The 23134-nt window shown below is 50.0% G+C and overlaps 1 protein-coding gene across 1 annotated transcript; it reads left to right on the top strand.

The window, feature by feature from the left end:
* LOC113405013 (prolargin-like) lies at positions 1-17592 on the top strand. Its single transcript, XM_026655130.1, has 3 exons — positions 1-141; positions 11460-12414; positions 16049-17592. Exons 2-3 carry the CDS (start codon positions 11475-11477, stop codon positions 16222-16224), a joined length of 1116 nt encoding a protein of 371 aa, XP_026510915.1. The 5' UTR covers positions 1-141; positions 11460-11474; the 3' UTR covers positions 16225-17592.
* The last annotated feature ends 5542 nt before the right edge of the window (positions 17593-23134 follow it).

Raw genomic sequence — 23134 nt, 5'->3', positions numbered from 1 at the left:
ACACACACACACACAGAGCTTAGAGGGAGGCTCACTCGTGTCAGAGCTGAACTGCAGTGAGGAAGAGGAGGAGGAGGGGCGGAGAGAAACGTTCCTGGGAATTAATAACAGAGAGGCAGGAGGAGGGGCAGGTGCACACAGGTAAGCTCTGGACAGGTGTTCTACTGGAGAGTGTTGTCACCTGGACTGATTATTACAACTGAGTCAGCCACCTCCTTTATCAGTGGGCTAATATTACCATTCACTTTCCAACTTCTGTGAAACTTAAAAGAAAAGAAAACTTTTCTTTTCTTTTCTAGTTCAGCTGTTGGAACTTTCTTTCTTTCTTTCTTTCTTTCTTTCTTTCTTTCTCCAAAAGTAAAACTTGTTGGGGGGAGGGAGAGGAGGCAAGAAGATATCTTTAGGTCTGCAAAGCGAAAAGACAAACCCATGTGTGAAATCGTTGCAAATGCCGTAGACTGTTTCCATGGAAGCATAACTCGGGAACCCCTTCCTCCCTCCTTCCCCCCGACCACTACCTTTCACACACCCACTCTTTCTCGCTCTCGCTGACACACACACACATGTGCATGTCTAGTTTCTCAGCTCTAAATGCAAAAACCAAGGTGCCTATTTAAATGAAAGCTGCACACCTTAATACAAGCGCAGAACAGGAGTTGCGCTGCGTCAGAAAAGAAGTGTAGAAGGGATATACACTAGAGTGGAGGCTGAGAACAGGCAAGATTTCCTCTGCTACAAAGTCTTGACTTTTACTGGGTGGCAGTTAACCAAAACTTTTGTAGTTTTATTCTGAGCAGACATCGGCATTTGTTACTTCCTCTTCCTCTGTGTTAAACATAAATTTGCTGTTTCAGATCAGATCTCAGAAAAGCTTGGTAGGAGTTTCCCGGGGCGGGGGAGAGAGACACACTCCACAAGTCGCTGCAATCTCAAGTTGGGGGTGGAGGGGGCATGGGTGTTAACCCCCCTTTCCAAATGGATAGATGGAAAAAGAGCACACACTGTTTTGTTTTTCTGGGAAGGAGTGAATCAAGTTCTTTTCTGAGAGGGGTGTGGGGGGCTGCACTGCATTCCAGTTTCCTTCAGTCAGCTGGGGTTTTCAACTTGCATTTCAGAAGCTAGATCCCTGGCTCCAACACGCAGAGGGCAGAACCCAGGCTGCGTTCATATTTGGATCATTCCAAGGGAAAGGAACCCAGGCTCCCCTACCCAGATTGTCCCAATGGTATAGAATCGAGACAGTTATACTCCAGGTCAGCCGGAGAGGTTTAACCCATTCCTCGATGCGTAGATTTGATCCTGCGCCTGGACAATATGGAGACATGAGGACCAAGGTTCATAGTCCCTGTTCTGGCAGAGGTGATGAGAGAATGAAGTGTAAAGATAGTAACCCTAACTGAATCCCTAGGAAAGAGATTCTGTCTATAGCCATGAGCAGAGACTTGTGTTGTACAGAAACCTCCTCCCTGTGTGGACTGAGAACTGTGTGGCCTGGGGAAAGGGGGTGTGTGTGTTTGTGTGGTGCAGAGGGGGGAAGATTCAGCCTTGTTGTGACTCAGGGTAGGGATGGTAGCCCGAGAGAGAGAAGCAGTTTTCTTCGTCCTGGTCTACATCTAAAAATGAGATTAGCCATGTCGCTCGAGGTTGTGAACAATTTTGCACCTTGTAGTTAGCTCGACCTATCCCCCACAGTAGCAGTGAATTTGCTACATTGATGGAAAAAACCTTTCTGTGGCTGTGGGACGTGGCTACATTACAGCAGTGTTGTAGCTGTGCCGCTGTAGCCCTTGTAGGGTAGATGTGTCCTAAGGAACCTGAGGTCCCAGCCCACCCTTATCAGATGTGTGGCTTCTGCTCCCTGCTCTGCAGCGCACGGCAAACCACCCAAGATGGCTCTAGAGGCATTGTTTTCATCTCCTCTGTCAATCACAGACACTCCATATCCCAACCAGCCTGGGATCGTAGTGTCCTAGCCACGCAACTGCACTAAAGCTGCTTTCCCAGTCCTGACACGTGAGCGTACGGTTCATGCAGTGTGTTGTCCATACGGTCCTTCCCACTGGAGCAATTGTGTCAGGAGAGAGATCTAAGTGCAACGGGAAGGCTTGGAACAAAGGTGGGGAGAGGGGAATCTGGAGGAGCAGATAAGGCAGGTATCAGATGGCAAATTCTCATTCCTTAGAGAGAGAAAGCAGAGGATCTGAATTACAGACAGTGCGGAACAAAGAGAGAGGCTCAGGAGTTGCACTGTATTCGCTTTGGAAACACCGATCCCATGATCTCCTCGTGTCTGCTCTGCCAGTTCCACTCTGTGTGCAGCACAGAGGATCCAGCCATTTAGTCTGCTGGACAGAGAGGTTCTGGTGTGGGGCCAGGGGCCAGTGCCGTAACAAGGGCAAGGCGAGTGAGGCACTTGCCTCGGGCGCGCAAAGCTGAGGGGCGCAGAAAAAGATGATGTCAGTGCGTTTGTCTGCAGACAGGGATCCCCGCACCACTCACAGGCAGGGCTCCTCTGGGGCCTGCCCGCCTCCGGCCTCCCGGCCCGTCAGCACCACTATGGTGGGGCCGGCTGAGGGAGGCAGCCGGGCGGCTCTGCTCTGGATAAAGGGGCCGTGGTGCCAGCCCCGGGTCCCCCCGCCCCGCCCTGCCTTGCCCCACCGGAAGCAGCATCAGACACGTAGCGGGCCCGGGGGTTAACCCCTGCGGGCCCGGGCGGGGAGAGGAGAGCTGCTCGGGAGGTGGGTGCAGCAGGGCGTGGGGCAATAGGGACAGGGGCAGGATGGGATGGGGGCAGCAGGGGACGGGGTGTAGCAGGCCATGGGGCAGCAGGGGATTGGGCAATAGAGACAGAGGGGCAGGATGGGATGGGGGTGCAGCAGGGGATGGGGCAATAGTAACAGAGTGCCTTTGTTTATCATTCCTTATTTCTTATGGAGATCACAGATTGGGAATCTGCAATCTCTATAATATATTAATTTTGTTTAATGTTTAGATGAATTTAATACATTTATTCATGTATTTTTAATTTTTATTCCAGTCTATTGAACAAGTCCCTATGAAATTATATGGAGGGGGGAGGGCGCAATTTTATGTTCTTGCCTCAGGCACAAAAATAGCTAGTTATGGCTCTGCCAGGGGTAACCGAGGGACAGAGTGAAAGGAAAGGGTGTGGGGTGAGCCTGAGCCACTGGGAGCACAGATGCCAAAGGGGGCTTCCTTAGCACTCAACATGTGCTCCATAGCAGTGGTGGCAGAAGGATAGGAAGATACTGGGGTTGCTGAAGACGACAGGCTGGGGGATATGGCACCCACTGTAAACTCTGCACCTAAATGGGGAAAGATGAGGGAGAAATTTCTGTGGCATCTAAGTGGGGATCTGTGCCCCCGAACACCCATTTGCACGCACAGAAATACATGGTCTATGCTTGCTGTTTACACGGCCGCTTTTCAAATCTGGGGGCTACGGTTTGTTTGCAGAAGGAGACACAGGCAGAGAGGGATGGATCGAAGAGCGACACTGGTGCTGCTGAAGGGCACAAGCAAGGATTTTCTGTTACAATAACCCAGGAATTATCCAGCCAACTGATCCTAGCTAGTTTCCACCTGGGACACACCCCATCCATGTGGCATGAGTATAAAACCTTCCCTGCAGAAAAAGGCTGCTGCGGCTGAGTCCCCGGGGTTGGATTAGCCAGTGGTATGATGGCTCCAGCCCAGCACAGATACTCTGTTGTTTAAATTCTCACTCCAAAACCTATGAGGAGAATTGGTCCTTAGCATCAGGTCTCTGTTTTTAAAGGTACTTTGAGGACATCTGAGTCAGAGCGCTTGCCACACTCTCCTTTGTCCCATCACTGCTTTAAAGGCATGTCGGATGCATGTTTAATATGAACTCGATTCTGCCATTTCAGCTCTCCAGCCCAGCTGAATAAAGGAAACCCCTGTTTTGTGTATATTAGGGTTATCAAACCAGCTGACTGGGAGCCCTGTTTGGTCAACCCAACGGATGACTCTGATTAGCTGCCATAACTGATAGACAAAAGGGATGGCCAATGAGAGAGCTTGCTGTTCTTATTTTAGGTCGCCCTCTCTGTTTTAAAGGGACAAGCACATGCTCTGTCCTAGTCTGTTCGTCACAAATGCTAAATAGTTGTAGGTTGGGGAGGGAGGTGGTCATCAGGCGCACAAGAAGGGGTAGGAAGTTGGGATCTCAACAAAGCAGCAATGAATGGAGGGAGAGGCAGTAAAGAGAAACTTTATGACTGAAACAAACAGAAAATGATCCCTGGCACCACTTATTGTAACAAGCTGGTTGTGCACATCACTGCCCCCTACTGGACAGAATCAGAACTGCTTGTTTGTGTATCATAGACCCTATTCTGCATGGAGCAAATGCTTCATCTCAGGTGACTGGGGACTGTGTTTCGGGCCATCTTTCCCCACTGTTGCACTGAAGGTCTAAATGGCCATGGAATGCAGCTCAATGGCAACTTGAACTACTTTATTCAATGAATTTAACCCCTTTCCCATAGGCAGTTCGCAAGCTTCTTGAATACACTTGTTATTCAACCAATGCACTGTTGAATTTTTTTGATAGGGATTGATGATAAATATTCAGAAAGCGAGGCGTTTTGCCTACTTGTGATTGGTCGGAAAGGTCACCTGCTATTGTTACTGCTCCCTGACTGGAGGAACTTGCATGCCAGTAGTTGGGAGTGCAAATCTAGTATTTGGTTTTTGTGAAAACTGGTGCATGTGACTTGAAATTCCTTCCTTGCTAACATTTAAGCCAGTAAATGCAATCACATGAATGTGGATGGAAAGCCAACACACAAGCATGGCCAAAGACAATTCAGTTAAACATCCAAACATATTAGAGGCAACTATAAAGTTCGAAGTGGCCTCAGATTTGTTGAAACATCTCAAATTTCTGTCACATGCCTTCCTTTTGGAAGGTATTTTTAAGACCTGGCTGGAATATTCATTCCACATAACATTTATTGTGCATGTAGCTCCTTCTTGTGCCTGCGAATTGTTTGCAAATTGACCCAGTTTTCTATGAAGGTGTTTAATTTTTCGGAATAGTTTATGTGAACAAATTTCATCTTGTGGGTTGTTTAACTGTTAAGCTCTTCATGGTGTGGGATTGGTCACCTGAGACACCAGGTAGCAGCTCAGATAGCAGGGTGTTGGTCATCCGAAATATATACAGTAGATAGATGCACAGTAGAGTAAACAGTGGAGTGGATTACAGTAGGTTGATAGTATTGTTTCTGCTTGCTGACATTTTTATTCAGCTGTGACATAGAGCAAATAATGAAGATGCTGCTTTCTGTGCTGAATTTCTGGGCCAATAACTGTTTGTACTGAAATGTGGATTCCTAAAAAATTTCAGAAATAAACCAACACTCCCTCATGCCCAGCAACTGGCATGACGCTGTGATAGGAGCAGAGCAAACATACTGGGTTTGTTCACAAAAATATTTGGAAACTTCGTTCCGTGTTATTCAACCAGTTCTGGTATGTTCACTTGAGTGACAGCCCTGTCCCCCACCTCATGCCTCCCTCTCTCTCTGCTGGGTTCTGCCCCTGGGATCATTAACTCTTGAATAACATCACAATCAATTGTCATGGAATGATGTCAACAGTTAAGCATGACAATTGGAGAGAGGCCTGAACCAAAATCCCAGCTCTGAAGAGACACAAGGAGGAAGTACGCATCCCAGCTTTGCAACTGGTTCCTCCCTCCGTAACGGGCTAAACCAAAATCCCAAATCCAACCCTCCTCCCCACCCCACTCCACCCACCTACAGCCTTTGTGTTTTTTTAAATCCAGATCGGAATTTTGGAGTGGAGTCCCGGGAAACAGCTTCAGACAAGGGCGATGGGGTTGAAAAAACGAGTGTGTGTACTGTGGGGGTCAGGGGAAACCAGAGGTAGTCGGATGTAGGCAATATCCCTGTGATGAATTTGTCAGTTCTCTGAGGCATTCAATGTTTCCCCCTCTCCCCCACCCCTACCCAGACTATGGTGAACCGAATACCCAGCAGCTTCTCAAAATCCCCGAGCTGCCAGAACGTTGATTGAAAGCAGCAGGGCCGCAAGGGTTCTGCGGTTAAAGAGAGACAGATGGAAGCAGAGAGAAACAATCAGGAAAAAGAGGGGGTGGGGAAAGCCCAGAATCTCTTTGTGGAGAGAGTCAATTATTTAGAAGCCCAGGAATGCGTCCAGTCAGCTGGGCAGAGGTATTTCAAAGGGAGCCAAGTTGTCCATGGTCCAATGTGCCAGGAGCCCTTGGTGGAGGTTGCCAGCACGGAGGATGTTCCCCGCAGCTCTTGCTGCGTCTTCTCTAAGTGAGAAGGCTCAGCCTGGGCCAGGATGCAGTGCCAATCCTGCCAGTCGCGGGAGCTGTCTCTGGTGGTGTCAGGCGGAGGTGAAGAAGCTAACAGGCTGCCTGGGAAGCAATTTCCTTGCCGGAGAAAAGGGGCTGAAGGGCTTGTTTACCAGTGGGATTTTCCATTTCTCGACAAGCGCTGACAAACCTTTCCACTTCGCAGCCACGTGAGCCCTCGCTGCTGGCTTGTTAGCCTAATGCTGTTGACATTTCCCTGCTGCAGCCCGAAGGGGAACGTGACGGGCCTGTCTCAGCCCCTGTCTGCGCGGTTGGCATCTAGCCAGCACCATCCCGCACTGGGCTCGTTGTGAAAGGCAAATGAAGTCTGTGTGCATACATCCCCCAGCGCCCAGACTCCGAGCGTTGTCTTTGCAAGGCTTCCCTGAAGTCCCGCCGAGGGCTGCGTGGCAGCGGCGATGGGGCTGGGGTTAACAAGTGAGGTGGGATCCCGGCGCGGGCGGGGAGCGCCGCACATTTGAATGCACGAAATAAAGCGCTGAGCAGGATGGGGAGCACACATCTTGCTTTATTCATTCTTTACACAAGGGGTTCTGCCTTCAGCCCTCTCTAAAGCCCTCCTTTTCTTCCTCTGGTCGCACGCCAGACAATTGCCAGTAGCTTAGCCAAGTTGCTGCCTCATCTGACTTACAGTGGGCTGCGAGGGGGCAGGTAAGCAGGAGTGGCACAATGGATCTCATTTCCATTCTCCCTCTGGTCGCTACTCCACCCAGCTGCACATCCTCCAGCCCTGCCAGCTGTCTGGGGCTCAGGAAAGCTGTGCCGCTTGGTTTCATGCACATGATCTTCCCTAGGTGCTGCTACCTCCTTCCTTTGCCATTGGCAGCCTGGGAGAGAATTTGATCAGTTTGTCCCGGCTCCTCTTTCTATCCCAGCCTGGGATTCTCCCTCTGAAGCGGATGATCCTGGCTGCTCCTTGCTACTGAGCTAGATGGACCCCTGGTCTGATCCAGGATGGAAATTCCTACGTTGTCTCTGTCTACATTGTCAATTATGTCTCTGTGCAAAACCATTATTCATAGGTTGATACTTGTCAGCCATAATCACTGGGCCTCTTCAGCCCTTCTATACATCACCTTAACGACACCACCCTGGGCTAATGCTAGTTGTAAAAGTTGAGACATGGTGGAGAAAGACAATGTGGTCTGATGGACTGACTGCAAGAGTGGGGAGTAGTGACTCCTGGGGCCTCTTCTTGGCTCTGCCAATGACCCGCTGTGACCTTTGGCCAAGTCACTTGACCTTGCTATGTTTCAGTGGCTTCATCTGTAAAATGGGGATATACTGATATGTGCCCACCTGCTTAGAGGTGGGGAGCAGGTCTGCGAGAATTGTACAGGTGGGATTTTCAAAAGGCATTGACCTAATTCATCTCCCATTGAAGTCAGTGGAGCAGAGCTGAGCCAATGCTGACTGCTTTTGAAAACCATACGCTTAATGTTTGTAAAGCGCTATGCAAATGAAAAAAGTTATATAAGTGCTAAGTATAGTGTTATTACTGACACTGTTCCTTACCTACCTAGATGCTTACATGGCCCCATCATATAATATCAGAGGAGTTCCCAAACATTAGTGAATTCAGGCTCCCAGTCTCCTTGTAAAATATGATGGCTTATAACCCCCATTGTATAAACGGGGCTACACAGAGATCAAGGGACTTGCCCATGGTCACACAAGGAGTCTGTGTCAGAGGTGAAAACTGAACTCCTAATCATAATACCTGGTTCTCCTACAGCCCTTTTCATCAGTAGATTATCAAAATTCTTCACAGAAGAGGTCAGTATCATCATCCCTATTTGACCAATGGGGAAACTGAGGCACGGAGCACGGAAGTGACTTCCCTAAGAGTCACCGAGTAAACCAGTGGCAGAGCCAGGAATAGAACCCAGGTCTCCTGAGTCCCAGTCTAGTGCTCCAGCCACTTCTAAAAGCTTGCTTTTAAAAACACGTTGGACAAGCACCTGTCAGGGATGGTCTAGAGATTTGCTTGGTCCTGCCACAGCACAGGGGACTGGACTTGATGATTTCTCAAGATCCCTTCCAGCCCTACGTATCTATGATCTTGTGAAATCACACTGCTGTCTCTCAGAGCTCCTCCATTCTAGTCCAGTATGTAAACACAAGACCATCCGTCCTTACCATCCCACCAGCAGCTGCTGGTCTGCTGCTATCATCGTTTAGTCTATTTACGACTGATTCATTGACTTCTGGCACAGCCACAAAGCTAAACACGACGCAGCGCGGTGCTATTTCCGCTGAGCGCGTTCTGAAGATGCAGTCCGTCTCTTTGGTGACACTTATAATGTTCCGTCACGGTTCATTGACGGAAGTGTAGCCTCATGAGTGAATTATCACATGACCATGTGTCTTTATGATGCATATAATCTATGGTGCAGGATTCGATACTGTCACTTGGTGGCACTGCAGTTAAAATATCTTTAAAAACTGAAGTGAAAGTATTGTTCAAAGCTGTCATGGATTTTTCGTGGTAGGGGGGCCAGGGAAGCCAAGAAAATATTCCTCATCCTTGTTATCTGTCATTCACATCCTAGCCACTGGGTATACTTTTCCCTTCCTCTCTATGCTTCTGTGCGCTACATTATCCTTTGCCAAATAGATTACACTGTGCTGCTTGCTGCTTCGAGACCTCTACCTAGCTTCCTCCTCTCTAGATATTTAATACATGAAATGACTGCAAACCCATCTCAACACACCAGTTCATAGTGAACCCCGTGCACTAGAAGTTGGTTTATGATAGGCCTCGTGGCATAGAACGTCATTTGTCAGACGTAGATCTAATGATCAAAGCCACAGATGATCCTGCTAGGAACGATGAGCCTCGTGCTTCAGAGAACAAACCAAGCATTAAACCGCCTGGGTTTGGGGATAAACTTTCTAGACTGTTCTCAGTGGTGGCAGATGACAGAACAAGGAGCAATGGTCTCAAGTTGCAGTGGGGGAGCTTTAGGTTGGATATTAGGAAAAACTTTTTCACTAGGAGGGTGGTGAAGCACTGGAATGGGTTACCTAGGAAGGTGGTGGAATCTCCTTCCTTAGAGGTTTTTAAGGTCAGGCTTGACAAAGCCCTGGCTGGGATGATTTAGTTGGGGATTGGTCCTGCTTTGAGCAGGGGGTTGGACTAGATGACCTCCTGAGGTCCCTTCCAACCCTGATATTCTATGATTCTATGATTTCATACTTCATTATATAAGGGCTCCTTCCTCCCCCTCAGACACATGTATTGGAGGCTGTGTGTGTGCGTATTAACACACAACAGTTTTGTGTGTGTGTGGTGGAGGGAGTGGGGTGAGGAGGAGGTGAAAAGAAAGGGTGAACTAATGCAGAGATGCACACACAATATATATATATATAAAACATAAAATGAGATGGTTTTGAACAGATTTCCCTGGGCAGTACGGCTAATCTCTCTCTCTCTAGTCTGTTCCGGTGAGATGCCCCTGGATTACCCAGTCCCATATTACAGACCCAAAAGGTTCGGCGAAGATAAGCGTGTGAATTTGGGGGGTGTTTACCCGAGCTGGTCCCAAGCAGCGAGCCCCCTGCGGCTCACACGTCACCATCCATCACCCCGCCTGGCCTAAATCACTGCACACTGTCACGAACTCTCACAAGGACAATGCCTCTGAAAGGCAACCCGCCGAGTGGCTTTTCATTGCTTTGTACAGCAGCAGGTTTTCAGGCTATAGCCCCCCCTGCAAGATGCCCAGGGCCTGCAGCTCCCCCTAGATCTATGGACGAGCAGGCTGTTACTCCCTGGATCAGGCCCCTCGTGCTTGTGCGCAGAACCTGTGGAGCAATGAGTGATGGGAATCACGCTTTGTGCAGTTGGCTCTGTAGCTCATTAATCTGTTCCGCTCACTAGGGGCCCATTTCACACAATGGCTTTTTGCTGTGATGTATTTCCCTGGGGTTTACTCCTGGAAGCAGTAATGTGACAGGAGACACTGAAAGGGGAAGGCACAGTGAACATCGGGGGGAGGGGAGGAAATGTGGCTTCAGAGCACTGTTCTCATCCATGCCAACGGGTCACAAATTCGGTTTCGTTTTGGAACAGAAGCTCCAGGAGAACGGGACCCAGTCCCACGTCACTCAAACACAATGCACAGAGATGGACCCGAACGACGGAAACATTTGCATTCGGCTCCAATATGATTTTACATGGCAGAGCCCCCGGAGATGAAGAAAAGGTGCTGCTAGGTTCTGTGCTGAGCTCTTTTTCTAGCCGAGATGTGTTACGGTAGCGTTGGCTGGACTGGCAGGTCTGAAGGTGACCCACAAAATATATGGAGCCAGAGTCTCAGCTGGTAATTCGAAGTAGCACCTGCACTGACTGCAGTGCAGATATACCATTCCCACCTGCCATTTTATATTCCAGGAGCAATTTTCACCTCTGTCTGTTTGCAGATTATTCAATTTAAACCTCCCCCACTGCAACTTGAGACCATTACTCCTTGTTCTGTCATCAGTGCTGCCCCACTAATTGGCTAACCAGCACAATAGCGGACCCTGCGTAAGGAGGAAGGGAGGATGGTCTTGTTGCTGAGGCACTGGTCTGGGACTCAGGAGATCTAGATTCAATTCCCAGGTCTCTCACAAACTTTTCATTTCCCTGCCATTGCAGGGCAGTGGGCACTGGTGAGCCTTGGTCCTACCAGTTCTTGGCCTGCAGCACATAATGGTCTAGTCTCCTGGGGGCTCCTTGGGTCTCATTTTGGTTGTTGGGTTGGTGTGCAGCTGGTGTTGGTGGCCTGGGATATACAGGAGGTCAGATTAGACTATCTGGTGATTCCTTCTGGTCTTAAAGTCTGTGACTCTATGACTTCCTGTGTGACCTTGGGCAAGCCCCTTGATCAGTCATTGCCACGGCTCCCCGTCTGGAAATGAGGGGTAATTACTCTTCCCTGCCTGGCGGGGCATGGTGAGGGTAAACTGGTTAGTGTTCGTGAGGGGCTGATACAGCTGTGATGGGGGATACATAGTGCCTAGACAAGCCTCTTTTTAACAAACCCTGTTGTGCTCCCTGCAGGTGAATCGCTGGACCATGAAGGCAGCATTCAGATTGCTTCTCCTCCTCATCCTTGTGTTGATCTCTGAAGTGAACGGGCAGAGGCAGAAGCCTGGGCGGAAGCCTGCGCGGAAGCCCGCCCGCCCGACTCCCGAGCCAGTCGAGCCAACAGAGCTGCCTCCGCCCCTGCCACCGGGCCCCCCCTCCGTCTTCCCGGATTGTCCCAGAGAATGCTTTTGTCCTCCAGACTTCCCCTCAGCCCTCTACTGTGACAGCCGCAACCTGAGGAAGGTGCCCCTCATCCCTCCCAGGATCCACTACCTCTATCTCCAGAACAACTTCATTGACAACCTCCCAGAGGAGTCCTTCAAGAATGCCACGGAGCTGAGGTGGGTCAACCTGGACAACAACCGCATCAAGAAGTTGGACCGGCGAGTGATGGAGCAGATGGACAGCCTAGTCTTTCTGTACCTGGAGAAGAACCAGCTGAAGGAGGTGCCATCCTTCCTGCCAGCCAACCTGGAGCAGCTGCGTCTGAGCAGGAATCAGATCTCCAAGATCCCCTCTGGGGTTTTCAACAAGCTGGAGCACCTGGTCCTCCTGGACCTGCACCACAACAAGCTGAGTGATGGAGTCTTCAACAAAAACACCTTCAGGGGGCTCAAGAACCTCATGCAGCTCAACCTAGCCCACAACATCCTGCGGAAGTTGCCCCCTGGGCTGCCCAGTGCTATCCACCAGCTCTTCCTAGACAGGAACAACATTGAGGGCATCCCCGATGACTACTTCAAAGAATTCCCCAATCTGGCCTTCCTCAGGCTCAACTACAATCAGATTTCTGACAAAGGGCTGCCCAAGAACTCCTTCAACCTCAGCAACCTGCTGGTGCTGCAACTGGCGCATAATAAGCTCACCACCATGCCCTTCATCAACCCCAAACTGGAGCACCTCTACCTAAACGACAATTCCATTGAAAGTGAGTTGGGGGTAGCAGGTCGGCAGGCCTACGTGGCCGTGGCTGGGCCTAGAGGGAGCAAACGTCCCCCGGGGACAGAATTCTTTGCATCGGGAGATCGTTTCTTTCAGTGTGAAACCCACCCACAGGGTTCCACTCCCTTCAAAACACGACTTGATGTTTAGAATGGGTTGGTGGCCCTTTTACATGGGTGCATGGGGCCAGGTGGTGGAAGGGCCTGTGCTTAGGGAAAGGATGGTCCAAAGTACTACTCAGCATTTCCTGCTCTGCCACAGATTTTTCCCATATGATCCTGGACAACTCACTTAGTCTTGTCATCTGTAAAATGGGGATCATACTTCCCTACCTCACAGGGATAAACGCATTAAAGACTGTGAGGTGCTCAGATACTACAGTGATGTGGGGGGCTCACATATGCACCTACGATAGATGGAAACAATACAGCTTAACTTTCTGGGTGTTGAAGGTAGCAGGGCTACGGGATGCAGAGGGAGACAAAGGGAGAACAGGGCTATGCTGGTGAGCACCTCTGCAAATCCATCAGAGACAGCTTCACACGGATTTAGGCGAAGAACAGCGATTTCATGGGACAGGTGCCAGGCCACGAAATGCATAAACACAGCAAATGTAGGAATAACAAAGGCCTGTTCCCAGCAGACTCAGATGTTTGTGCTATCGGAGCTCTCACCACCTGCTGCCCTGGTTGAAAACATCTGCAGGGAAGCAAGAATTCAGAGCTCCTTCCAGAAATTCTCTGCATGCAAAGGAGGGACACACACAGAAACCAGCCCAACTCCTAATATTTCGGGCTGCAGAGTGGGCTGATGGAGTTTTGGTAGCAGAGCAGCATAGGGGATTATACACCTGTAAATCAGGAGTCCCAAAACTGTAGTTAAAATCTAAATACCTTTATGGCTGGCAGTTTATGACAGCTATGCCCATAGACTGTCACATCAGTGAAAGGACCAGGGGAACCCATTGATAATAGCAATGAAGGATGTAACCTCAAAGTCCTTACTTAGGAAAATCTCCCCCTTAACTTCAATGAGAGTTTTGTCTGAGTAAGGACTTCTAGCTTGGACCCTTATATGCCAAAATGGTCCTCCACTGAAGAGCAGCCACCTCTGAGGTGGAACATGGCAACTGTAGTGCTCAAGGGAGGCAGCAGTAGAGTGCGGGTATCCAGCTTATGAATACACTGGGGTTTGATCCAAAAAACGAAGTGAGGCGCAAGCAGTTTCAAGGTGGAGAACCCTAGTGGAACTAAGTTGTCATCACTGAACGTCAGCAGTGCCGGGAGAAAAGGACAAGGAGACAGAAGGGCCCAATCTAGGCCTTGCTTAAGTAGCTGGACTGGCCCACAGGGGACTAAAGAACCATCAGCAACCGACAGGAGCCCCAAAAGGCCAAATAAGGGCCAATTTGGGCCAAGTTTTAACTAGGAGGGAATTCGGGGTCAAGTTGCTGACTGATCTGTGATGTAGTTATTCAGCACAGCTATGGTATACTAGTTAAGGAGGTATATGCTGCAGGTTAGAGAGAAACCCATGTTCCATTCCCCCGTGCTGCCAATTGTCGGCATTTTATCCTGATCCTTGGGACATTTGGTGGCTTTTCTAAGTCTTCAGCTCCTGGAGTCATGTATTCAGTGAGAATCTCTGCTTTTATTTTCTTTAAAAGCAAGTTTCTAGCCCTCGTGGTGGCAGAGAAAAGCCTGAAACGTGCTCCCCTAAAGGGCTTGCAAACAGAAGGCGAACAGAAAGAACCCAGCCATTTTTTTGATGTCCTGGTTTTTAAGCCAGTCTTCTGACTTTGGGGGGCCTGGATCATAATTTTTGAAAGCCTGAGGTTGGCAATACCGATTTCCCATTGTAAAGTATTTCTTTTCTCCCTTTCATAAAGTGCCACAGTATTTCTCACCTTTCCCTTGTTAAGCACGGATTACTCTGGGCGCTTCCTGACAGAACTCATTCACCTCTGTCTCCAAGGCCACCTCACCATAGCACCCTTCTCTCTGCCCCACATCACTGATAGAGACACTATAGAAGACGTTAGGAAGTGCAGATGCAATCTGAGAGCACCCCAGACACCCTGCAATCGCAGCAGAGCCCTGGGATCACGGCACACACAACATAAGAAAAATAGACATGAAAATAAGCCCCAGAATAACTACTCACGGCTAATGCTCTCTCTAGCTCCAGGGTTTTCCTGCCTCTTGTGATGGCTTCATAATGGCAGCAATGATTAGCAATACTTTGGGCTATTTTTATAGCTACCTACAGGGATGGGAGGAATTATAGCTTGCTGTTTCCTGGAAAATCACCCAATCAGGAATATTCTTAGGCCGATGTGAGTGAGTCCCCAGCTGCGATAGCCAATTAGAAGACATGAGGGGTGGTGACTACACCTTCTCTGTGGCCTGCTGGAGTGCTCACTTGTTGCAAGGACTTCTCATTGTTTGCTGGAGTTAATGACAGAGTGGAATCTCCAATGCCTGGCTGACGTTTTGAAGGCTGGCTTTGGAGTTCCGCTGGGCCTGTGTGTGCTCAGATGATTTGGTGACGCCAACGGCTGATATAAGATTCCTCTGGTGGAATCGTAAAAGCCGTGGGGGCTGAAGGGCAGAAGGACTGGAGTTTGCAGCTGGATAGCCAGGAGAGGTGAGAGGATCTTTAGTAAATCCAAGCACACTGGACTGCTGAAACATGCTATATCTGTAGGGGGAGGAGGTGCCACATGAGGGAAGCCATGTCATGCAGGAGCTAACAGATTGGGTGAGCCTGTTGGTTGGTTTGACACATGGAGCTTGGCAAGGTGATCCACCACCTGGGACATTGAATTCAACAACAGTGGTCCAGGGATCCCTATGTTTTGGTAGACAAAAGGAGACTTGGGATGCCCACGTGGCTAGAGTTAGGGTGACGTGCAGCTCAGTGCTTGCAGATCCCCGCTGACAGAAGGACAGGCAACTCTGCTCTCTTGCTCTCCTTTGATAGAGAGGTATGTTTTCAGACAGGTTGAGGTCCTGCCTCCTAGTCCAGGGGCACAATTCCCACCCATGGAATGAATCCCGGGTGCAAATGTGAGTCATTGTACCTCTGCCACCCGATTTCCCCCCGGAGTCAGCTAGTTAGAACAACAAGGACTTAGAGTTGCACCCAAAATCCATCGATGGGTGCAATACTCTAGGTGCAAAAATGCACCCACAAAGAAGGAGAAAGTGTGCCCCCATGTGCACCTAAACCGATACGTATTTCCACTGTAGCATCAGCACCTATTTACTGCAGTGATGTGCTCTATCAATAAGACAGATGCATAGTTAGCTCGTCCCAAGAGAACGGACATACCCAAGGAGATACAGGGGTAAAGAGAGGAGCAGCGGAACCCTCCTCTTCCTTTGGTGCAGTGAGAGCGCCCTCTTCTGTTTCAATCTACTTTAACTACGGGATGGGGTGGTATGCACCAGAGACAACAAAGCAGATCTCTTGCAAGCCCCTTAAGCACTAAGTGTTCGCTGAACAACATAGACGGGTGGATGGATGGGTGTGATGTAGAGTAGATAAACTCTCAGCATCTCTCGCCTGGAATCAAATAAGCTCTTCCAACCCATGCCATGCTCTCTCTTCCCCTGCAGAAATCAACGGGACTCAGATTTGCCCCACCGCCCTGGTCACCTTCCAAGACTTCTCCTCAGATCTAGAAAACGTGCCCCGGCTCCGCTACCTGCGCCTGGACGGCAACCAACTGAAACCTCCCATCCCCTTGGACCTCATGATGTGCTTCCGGCTCCTACAGTCAGTCGTGTTTTAACTCTCCCAGCAGTGCCACTCTCCCGGGACTTCGGCTTTGCGCAGACAATTGACTCCAGTCTATGTCAGACACTTGGAAAATATCTTGTTCCCCCATTCAACCCACCCCACTCACCCCTCAATGCTCTGTCTCCTCTTCCTCCCCCCTCTCTTTCCTCCTTCCTCAGCTGCAAGGAGCCCCGCCGCCGTTAGGTGCAGCACAGTACCGCCCTGTGGATGCTGCATGTATCTTATAGGAGTGCACTTCCTGTCGGATACCTGTAGTGCCCACACAATGGCACTATGCCACAATAAGCATCCAAGGCCTTCGTGTAAATGGGGCCCTTTCACGCCTACCCTTTAGGTCAAAGTCAGAGAAGAGGTGCCTGCTCAAATGCCACCCACTTATACCCAGCATGCAACTGCCTTTCCTTCCCAGGTCTGTATCTCTTCCAGTAATAGGAACCATCTCCAAGTGGACCTGATCTTTTTAGGTCTATTAGCATCTCCTCCCAACTCCAGCAGACGGTGGTACGTGAGCTTTGTTTTGGGAGCACCCAGTGATGGAGGGGCTGTCTGGCAGATGGGGGGGCAGGGGGCCTGGAACTGGACAATGATCTGAGGCAATTATAGCTGCTTTATGAGACAAGGCGATTTCATCCCCAAAGCTGCAATATCCGGCAAAATAACCCAAGTTGTCTTGGGCACCGAGATCCAGTTCAGGTGCTTCTCTTCCAAGGGCACAGAATTCATTCGAGGTGGGCGTTGGGAATCCAGGTCAGGTTCTACTTCTTTCCAAGTCCTCTCCTTGGCCAAAACTGGTGCAGCTCACACTTCACTTTGGACGATCCTAGGGAAACCCAATGGGTTTGCTCAGCCATTGTGTCTTCGGGCCACATTGGCGCTGGACTCACCCACCAACTTCATGCCAATGAAAGCTGATGAAGCCTCAGAGGTTCCCCACTGAGCAGAAGATTCTGGGTACAGACACCATATAAGCATGTGGCAGGCATGCAGAGCCCTTGGGTGGGCTGAACGTATTCACATGGAAGAAAATTCATGCAAACAAGCAACTTCGTCAACCACATGGCAGCTTCTAGCTGCACCATGCTGGATTCTATTGCAATTCATGGCAGTCAGGGTTACCAGCAGGTCCCCATCGCCAAATCAGATAGACCCCATAAGGAGTCCCCATAAGGTCCCACATTAAAACCCTATGGATTATAGGAATCCTGGTGGAGTACCCCTTTCATGTACGCACACACCAGTCTGCCCTTGTGTCAGAGCAGTATGGGCATCAACCATCACTGAGAACTTTTAAATCAAGATGGGATGGTTTTCTAACAGCTCTGCTCTAGGAATTACTTTGGGGCAGTTCTCTGGCCTGTATTACCCAGGAGGTCTGACTAGATGATCATAATGGTTCCCTTCTGGCCTTGGAATCGATGAATCTATGAAAAACCACAAAGAGGGTGGTTTTTGCTCTGGCTGGCCACCTGCAGCCGGGTCCTTCCTAATACATGCGGCTACTTTGATTCCAAAAGATGGTTTCGAGACGAAGAGTAACTCCTCGAGCCCAGAGCTTAGGGTAGTTTGTGAGGCTTGGGTCTGCAATGGGGCTAGATAGAGAGACATCTCAAGGTGAGGGGGAGATGGATTAACTGTGGCTCTACACATTAGGGACAGCTTGTGCTGTCATGGCACTGCAGCACTCCTGCATGATGGGGTCAAGTCCAGGAGCTGGTGCTGAAGTCTGGACATCGCTAGGGCCCTGGATTTTGCATTGGTAGAGCAGAGAGATCCTCATTCTGGGAAACGGGGACAATAGGGAAGATCTGTCTTGAAAGCACCACCTTTTTGCAAGCAGACAAATGCTTCCTCCGTTCCATTTATGGGGCACCACAGTGACACCCAGTGGCCAGAGAGGGTAACGTTGGCGGGCAGTCCTAGATTTCCCAAAGATCGACATTGTTCCTGTTTAAAGGTAGCTGGTTACGTTAATCCCATTCATTCCCTTTGGGTGGATCTGACCTGAGCCATATGTCTTATTTAAAGGTGGCAGGTTAGAGTAATGCCCGGTGCATTGCGGGGATCCCTGCTTCACATTCAGAGGCGTCAATCCGGATTTAGTCCAGCAGAAGTGAGAATTGTCATAAGCTACAGTCCCCCCCAGCTGTCCACTTGGGAGTGGATATAAGTACAAGCGATGTCGTTACACCCTGAGATGGGCCTGGAGCTCTTGGGGGACCAGAACGATGGTGAGAAAGCTGCAGCTTCCCCGGGCACTCCCCATCAGAATGAAACACCCTCTGCCCATCCCCCTCGCTTCCCAGAAAACCACTTGCTGGGGGAGCAAGAGGAGAGAAGAGAGATGTGAAGAACAGAAGAAGCTGCCCAGCCCACTGGCACGGCTTGCTTTAGCTTCCTCTTATCACCACCTCCTGCTGCCCTTCACGCCCCTCCTCCTGAGTCCTCCAGCATCCCATCGAAGGTCTCTTATCGCCTTTCTTCAGACCCTTCACTCGCCTTCCCCAGTCACTTATTCCCTCCTGCCCTGTCTGGGTGAGAGCTCTGCTCAAAGTCCCTGCTTGCCCCCCCAGATTCCTCCAAGGTTTGGAAGCAGCGTGAAAAAGTCTCTCTTAGTTTGTCGATCCTGTTCACCAACTTCAAGCCTTAAGTCCCAGGGCCAGATCCTTCAGCTGGTGTAAATTGGCTCTGACTTCAATGGAGCTGCACCCATGGACGCCAGCTGAGAATAGCGCCCTCTTTATCCCTGGGGACTCCATTGAGCTCTCTTCCCCTCTGTGCAATGGATGCTTTGATCTTTGGTAGCACACATTGCATCCTCTCCAGCACTATGTGGGGCAGCACCCAGTGTTGCCTGCTGAAGCTCAGAAGGTGTCTAACACGTGTCGGGCACAGTAGCAGTATTGCCACAACCTAGTGCCAACTATTGCATGTGGCCCAATGGGCAGAATGAGGCATTACTGTGTCCTGAGTGGTTTTGCTGTTCTGCTCTGCACAGGACTTAGATTTTCAATGATTCCTCCCCCCGAGACTCCATCGGCGTGCTGCTGGGTGACACAGGCTCAGCTCGGATCTTGTGACCTGGTTCCTCTCTCCCACAGACGAATCCCTTTACACATCTCAGCAACTAAGTGCATTCGCCAACTCGGTGGCCTGCTCACCTCAATGACTCAAATCCCTCTGGATCCCTGTGATTTGCTCTGCCTCTGGTATTAGCCTCCTCGGCGTGATCCAAGCATGCACCGCAAAACAGGTCCAGTCTTTCTCTCCCTTACCCCTGCCTGTGCCGCTCGCTTTGAACTCAGCAGGATTCTGTGCGGGGTAATTGAGAGCAAAATTGGGCTTGTGGCTGTAAGCGACGTCCCTAAGGCTTGACTCTCCCCCCTCTCCCTGCCTGTGAATCCATTTGGGCTCCTCGTCTTGGCAGATCTTTGGATGTGAATCGGCAAAGCTCCATGGACTTCAGTGGAGCAGGGCTAGCGGGGGTTCCGGCTGATTGGTCTTTCCCCCTTCACATTGGGACCGCTTTTGACTTACAGCTGCATTGCCTCCATCTTAGCAGCTGGAAGGAGCTGGGGTGTCATGAGCCACCAGTGTGTGTGTCTCTCCCTCTTTCTGTATTGCACACAGCAACACAACACCTTCATATCACTCCCAAGAAGCGTCTCTCTCTCCTCTTCTCTCTCTCCAATACTCTCCCTGCCCCCCACCACATACACCCCTTTCCTTTTTCCTTTACCTCCAACCAGGTCTCTAGCTTTGGCATTGCTGGGTAAGACGTGCCCATTACGCTAACCCTCTCACCATCTCCTCTTCCTATCCTGCCCTGCTCTCGGGCTGGTTTCCCTTTGGCTCTCTCTGTAAGCCTATACGGCCCTGTGGAGCTGCACAGATTGAACTCAGTAGCCGACGGTATATGTGCAACCCCCTCTTCCATCCAAACCCCCCCACTTCGGCCCTCAAAGCCAATGGACTCCCATTTACATCAATGGGCTTTGACCACGTCCTTAGTGACCAGACAGCCCCATTGTCCCCTGGATACGTCCTCCCAGGAGCTCCTGTTGGAGGTGCATGCTCGGAGTCAATTATTTTAACAGCAATGCAGGCGTGAAACTTGCTCTCCTACTTATGTCCGCGGGGCCAGATTCAGATCTCTGTGACGCAGGGGTAACTCCACAGTCACTCCGTTGATCTCAGTTGAGTTGCTTTGGATTGTGACATGTAGAATGTGATCTCCTGGTCTCTCTCCTAGCCTACCTTGCATTATGTTTCATTCTCGGTCGCTTTACAGAACCAAACACCGCTTGTACCTTTTTCATTTTGAAAAAAAAACATTGGTTTTTTTTTGAGGAGCTTATTTTTTTATTCTACCCTCAGTTGTTATATGTACGGCTCTCTCCTCCTTCGCCACTGCATACATAGGGGTCTGGGTTTCGTTTCTTTCTGATTTTCCGTGTTTATGTTCTGGACCAATTGAGGATCGTTTTTTAAAGGAAAAAGAATCTGTTTTAAATCGGTGTTTATAAACAAATAAACCCACTAGCAATTGTCTCCCTTGAATTCAACCAAAATGTGAACCCTCTGTGAGAGGAGGAGGTTTTTAAAGGCACAAATGGGAGTTAGATGTCCAGCTTCCATTGCAAATCGATAGGAGTGATCCATGAAAATCAGTGGGAACTAGATGCCTTAACTCTCCTTTGTGCCTTTCAAAATCTACCTGCCACACTCCAGGGATGAGCTCCCAGTAAGCAGTAGAGAGACTGTTAAGATCTACTCATTCCCTCCACAAACACTGTGAAAATTGCAAATTCCAGGCAGGTATTTTTGATAAAACCCTCGTCTCCAAATGTTCCTCAATGGGATTTATTGGGTTTGACTGGTTTCAACATTAAACCTGGAAACCCTATGTATATATTTATATATCTATATGTGTATATATACCGGTACACTGTACATGTATAGCTATATACATACAGTAGCTCTCAACTGATTTTAGCTCAATGGTATTTTCACTTCTCCTCACCCGTGGCAGTGAAAATAAAACGATTCAAAAAGAAACCTGGAAGTGCGGTCAGAAAATGCTGCCTAGGGACCTGTTAGCAACTGATGTACTGATTATTTAGTCACTCCAAGGGTTCTCTGGGATGGTGCCCATCGCTCTGGTGTCTGGGTACCGCTGTGAAGTTCAGGGTCAGATCCTCTGCCCTGCCTTCCTCTGCTTCCTTTGGGCCACGCTGCCAGAGGTGAGAAAGAGAAATCTAACCCTAACCCCCCAACTGGGGATATCCCCAGGGTAAGGAAGGTCCCAGCAGGCATAAGAGCAGGCATAGCCTAAGCAACCATCTCTGCAGGGCAGGCAGAGGTGTGGCCAGACCATGATTTGCTCAAGCGATCCTTACCTGGTGGATGGGTACTCAGGGCGCAGCCAGCCGATGCAAATTACAGCAGCCACCCCAGGCTGTTCTCAGCTGGGCCAGGGTTGGACAGAGAATCAGTGAGTTGTAACCAGCTCCCAGGTGGGCCCCTCCTTCCTGCTGTGCCCAGCGGAGAACCTGGGCCTCTGTCTTTAGAAATACACTCGTTGTCTGGCCCATTTGCACATGCAATTACCACAGACAGTCCCAGGGAAGTGCAGGGACCTTCAGCACTGAAGCAAAGACTTCTACCACTTGAACTAAAGGACTAACTCCGCTAGCTGGTAGGAGTTTGTTGCCCTCTCCGTGGGCCACATGCTGACGGTGGAGGACGCATGCACTTTCCAAGCGTGCGACACTTGCCAGTTCGGGGTGCGAATGCCTGTGTGGTTGTGAAAGTCGGGGCGGAGCTGCCCTCAGTTCATGATCACACCCCTACTGGGGAAGGAGCGTTTGTGCAGGGAATGCACAGTCTCTGTGTCTAGAGGTATGTGGAATGGGTGTGGGGAGGAGAGATTGTGTCTGTCTGGCTGTCTAGGTATGTGTCAGCTCACAAATGATATGGATACGTGTGGGGTAAGTGGTTGTGACTGGCTGTGTGTGCGTATGTGTGGGGGGCATGTGCCTGGGAACAGAATGGGTGTGGGCTGCAGTTTATCTTTCTGCCCATTGCTATAGACTCAAAGCTCATCAGAGATTGTCATGGAGGCATGAATCATAAAGGGGTGGGCGGGGGTCCGTGGGTGAGTGTGTGTGTGTGAACGCATGTGCCTAGACGTGGCGCTTCATTCACGTGTGTGGTGGCAGGGAGGCGTGTCCGTGGGTGCAGCTAGCCTCATGCTGATCGCCGCAGGATAAAATCGGAGTGTTTTAGATTGTGATCAGCGCGTGAATCGTAAACTCTCTGGTGTGCGTATGTGAGCGAGACAGAGGAAGAATTACCTTGCCACCCCTGTAGGCAGGACAGCCCTGTCTTCTGCAGGATAAAAATACGGAAAAAAAAAAAAAAAAGGGAGGGGGATCATTTCTTTCCCTCCCCCCACCTCTGCAAACAGCAGCCTCTTGAGGCTCAGAAGAAAGTGGGGTGGTAACTTGTGAGCTCTCCAGCCGTGTTAGCAGGCATCAAGGGGAATGCGGGAAATCTCCTAATTAGCCCTAGTGGATTGCTGATGATCCAGGGGACATGGGGATGGGAACATCAAAGGCGTTCCCAGGGCTCACAGGGCGTTTGATATACGGGGAGGGGAGGGGTGTCATCGCAATGGGGAGTCATCGATCCTACAGAGAGAAGAGAAAGATTCTAAAATTTGGGGCCTGGTGCAAGGTGCATAACGAGACTAATTACAAACCACGGCCCCCATCCTATCAGTGGGTGCACAAGCATGGAGTCCCAGTGCCTCTCACTGTCTGGGGCCTTATCTCCATTATCTCCCACCAGTGTAATGCAGCCATCTCTAGGGTAGTGGGTGGCAGTCAAGCAGCAGCCAAGTG

The sequence above is a fragment of the Terrapene carolina genome, unplaced genomic scaffold, assembly GCF_002925995.2.
Source record: "Terrapene carolina triunguis isolate 2854851 unplaced genomic scaffold, T_m_triunguis-2.0 Scaffold198, whole genome shotgun sequence".
NCBI lineage: Eukaryota > Metazoa > Chordata > Testudines > Emydidae > Terrapene > Terrapene triunguis.
This window is presented reverse-complemented; position numbering and strand designations above follow the sequence as displayed.

Bases quoted from the DNA above. Each gene is read 5' to 3' on its own strand.
- LOC113405013 (XM_026655130.1), top strand. From the start codon at position 11,475: ATGAAGGCAGCATTCAGATTGCTTCTCCTCCTCATCCTTGTGTTGATC. The intron at 12,415-16,048 runs GTGAGTTGGGGG...CTTCCCCTGCAG, and splicing joins AAACGACAATTCCATTGAAA to AAATCAACGGGACTCAGATT.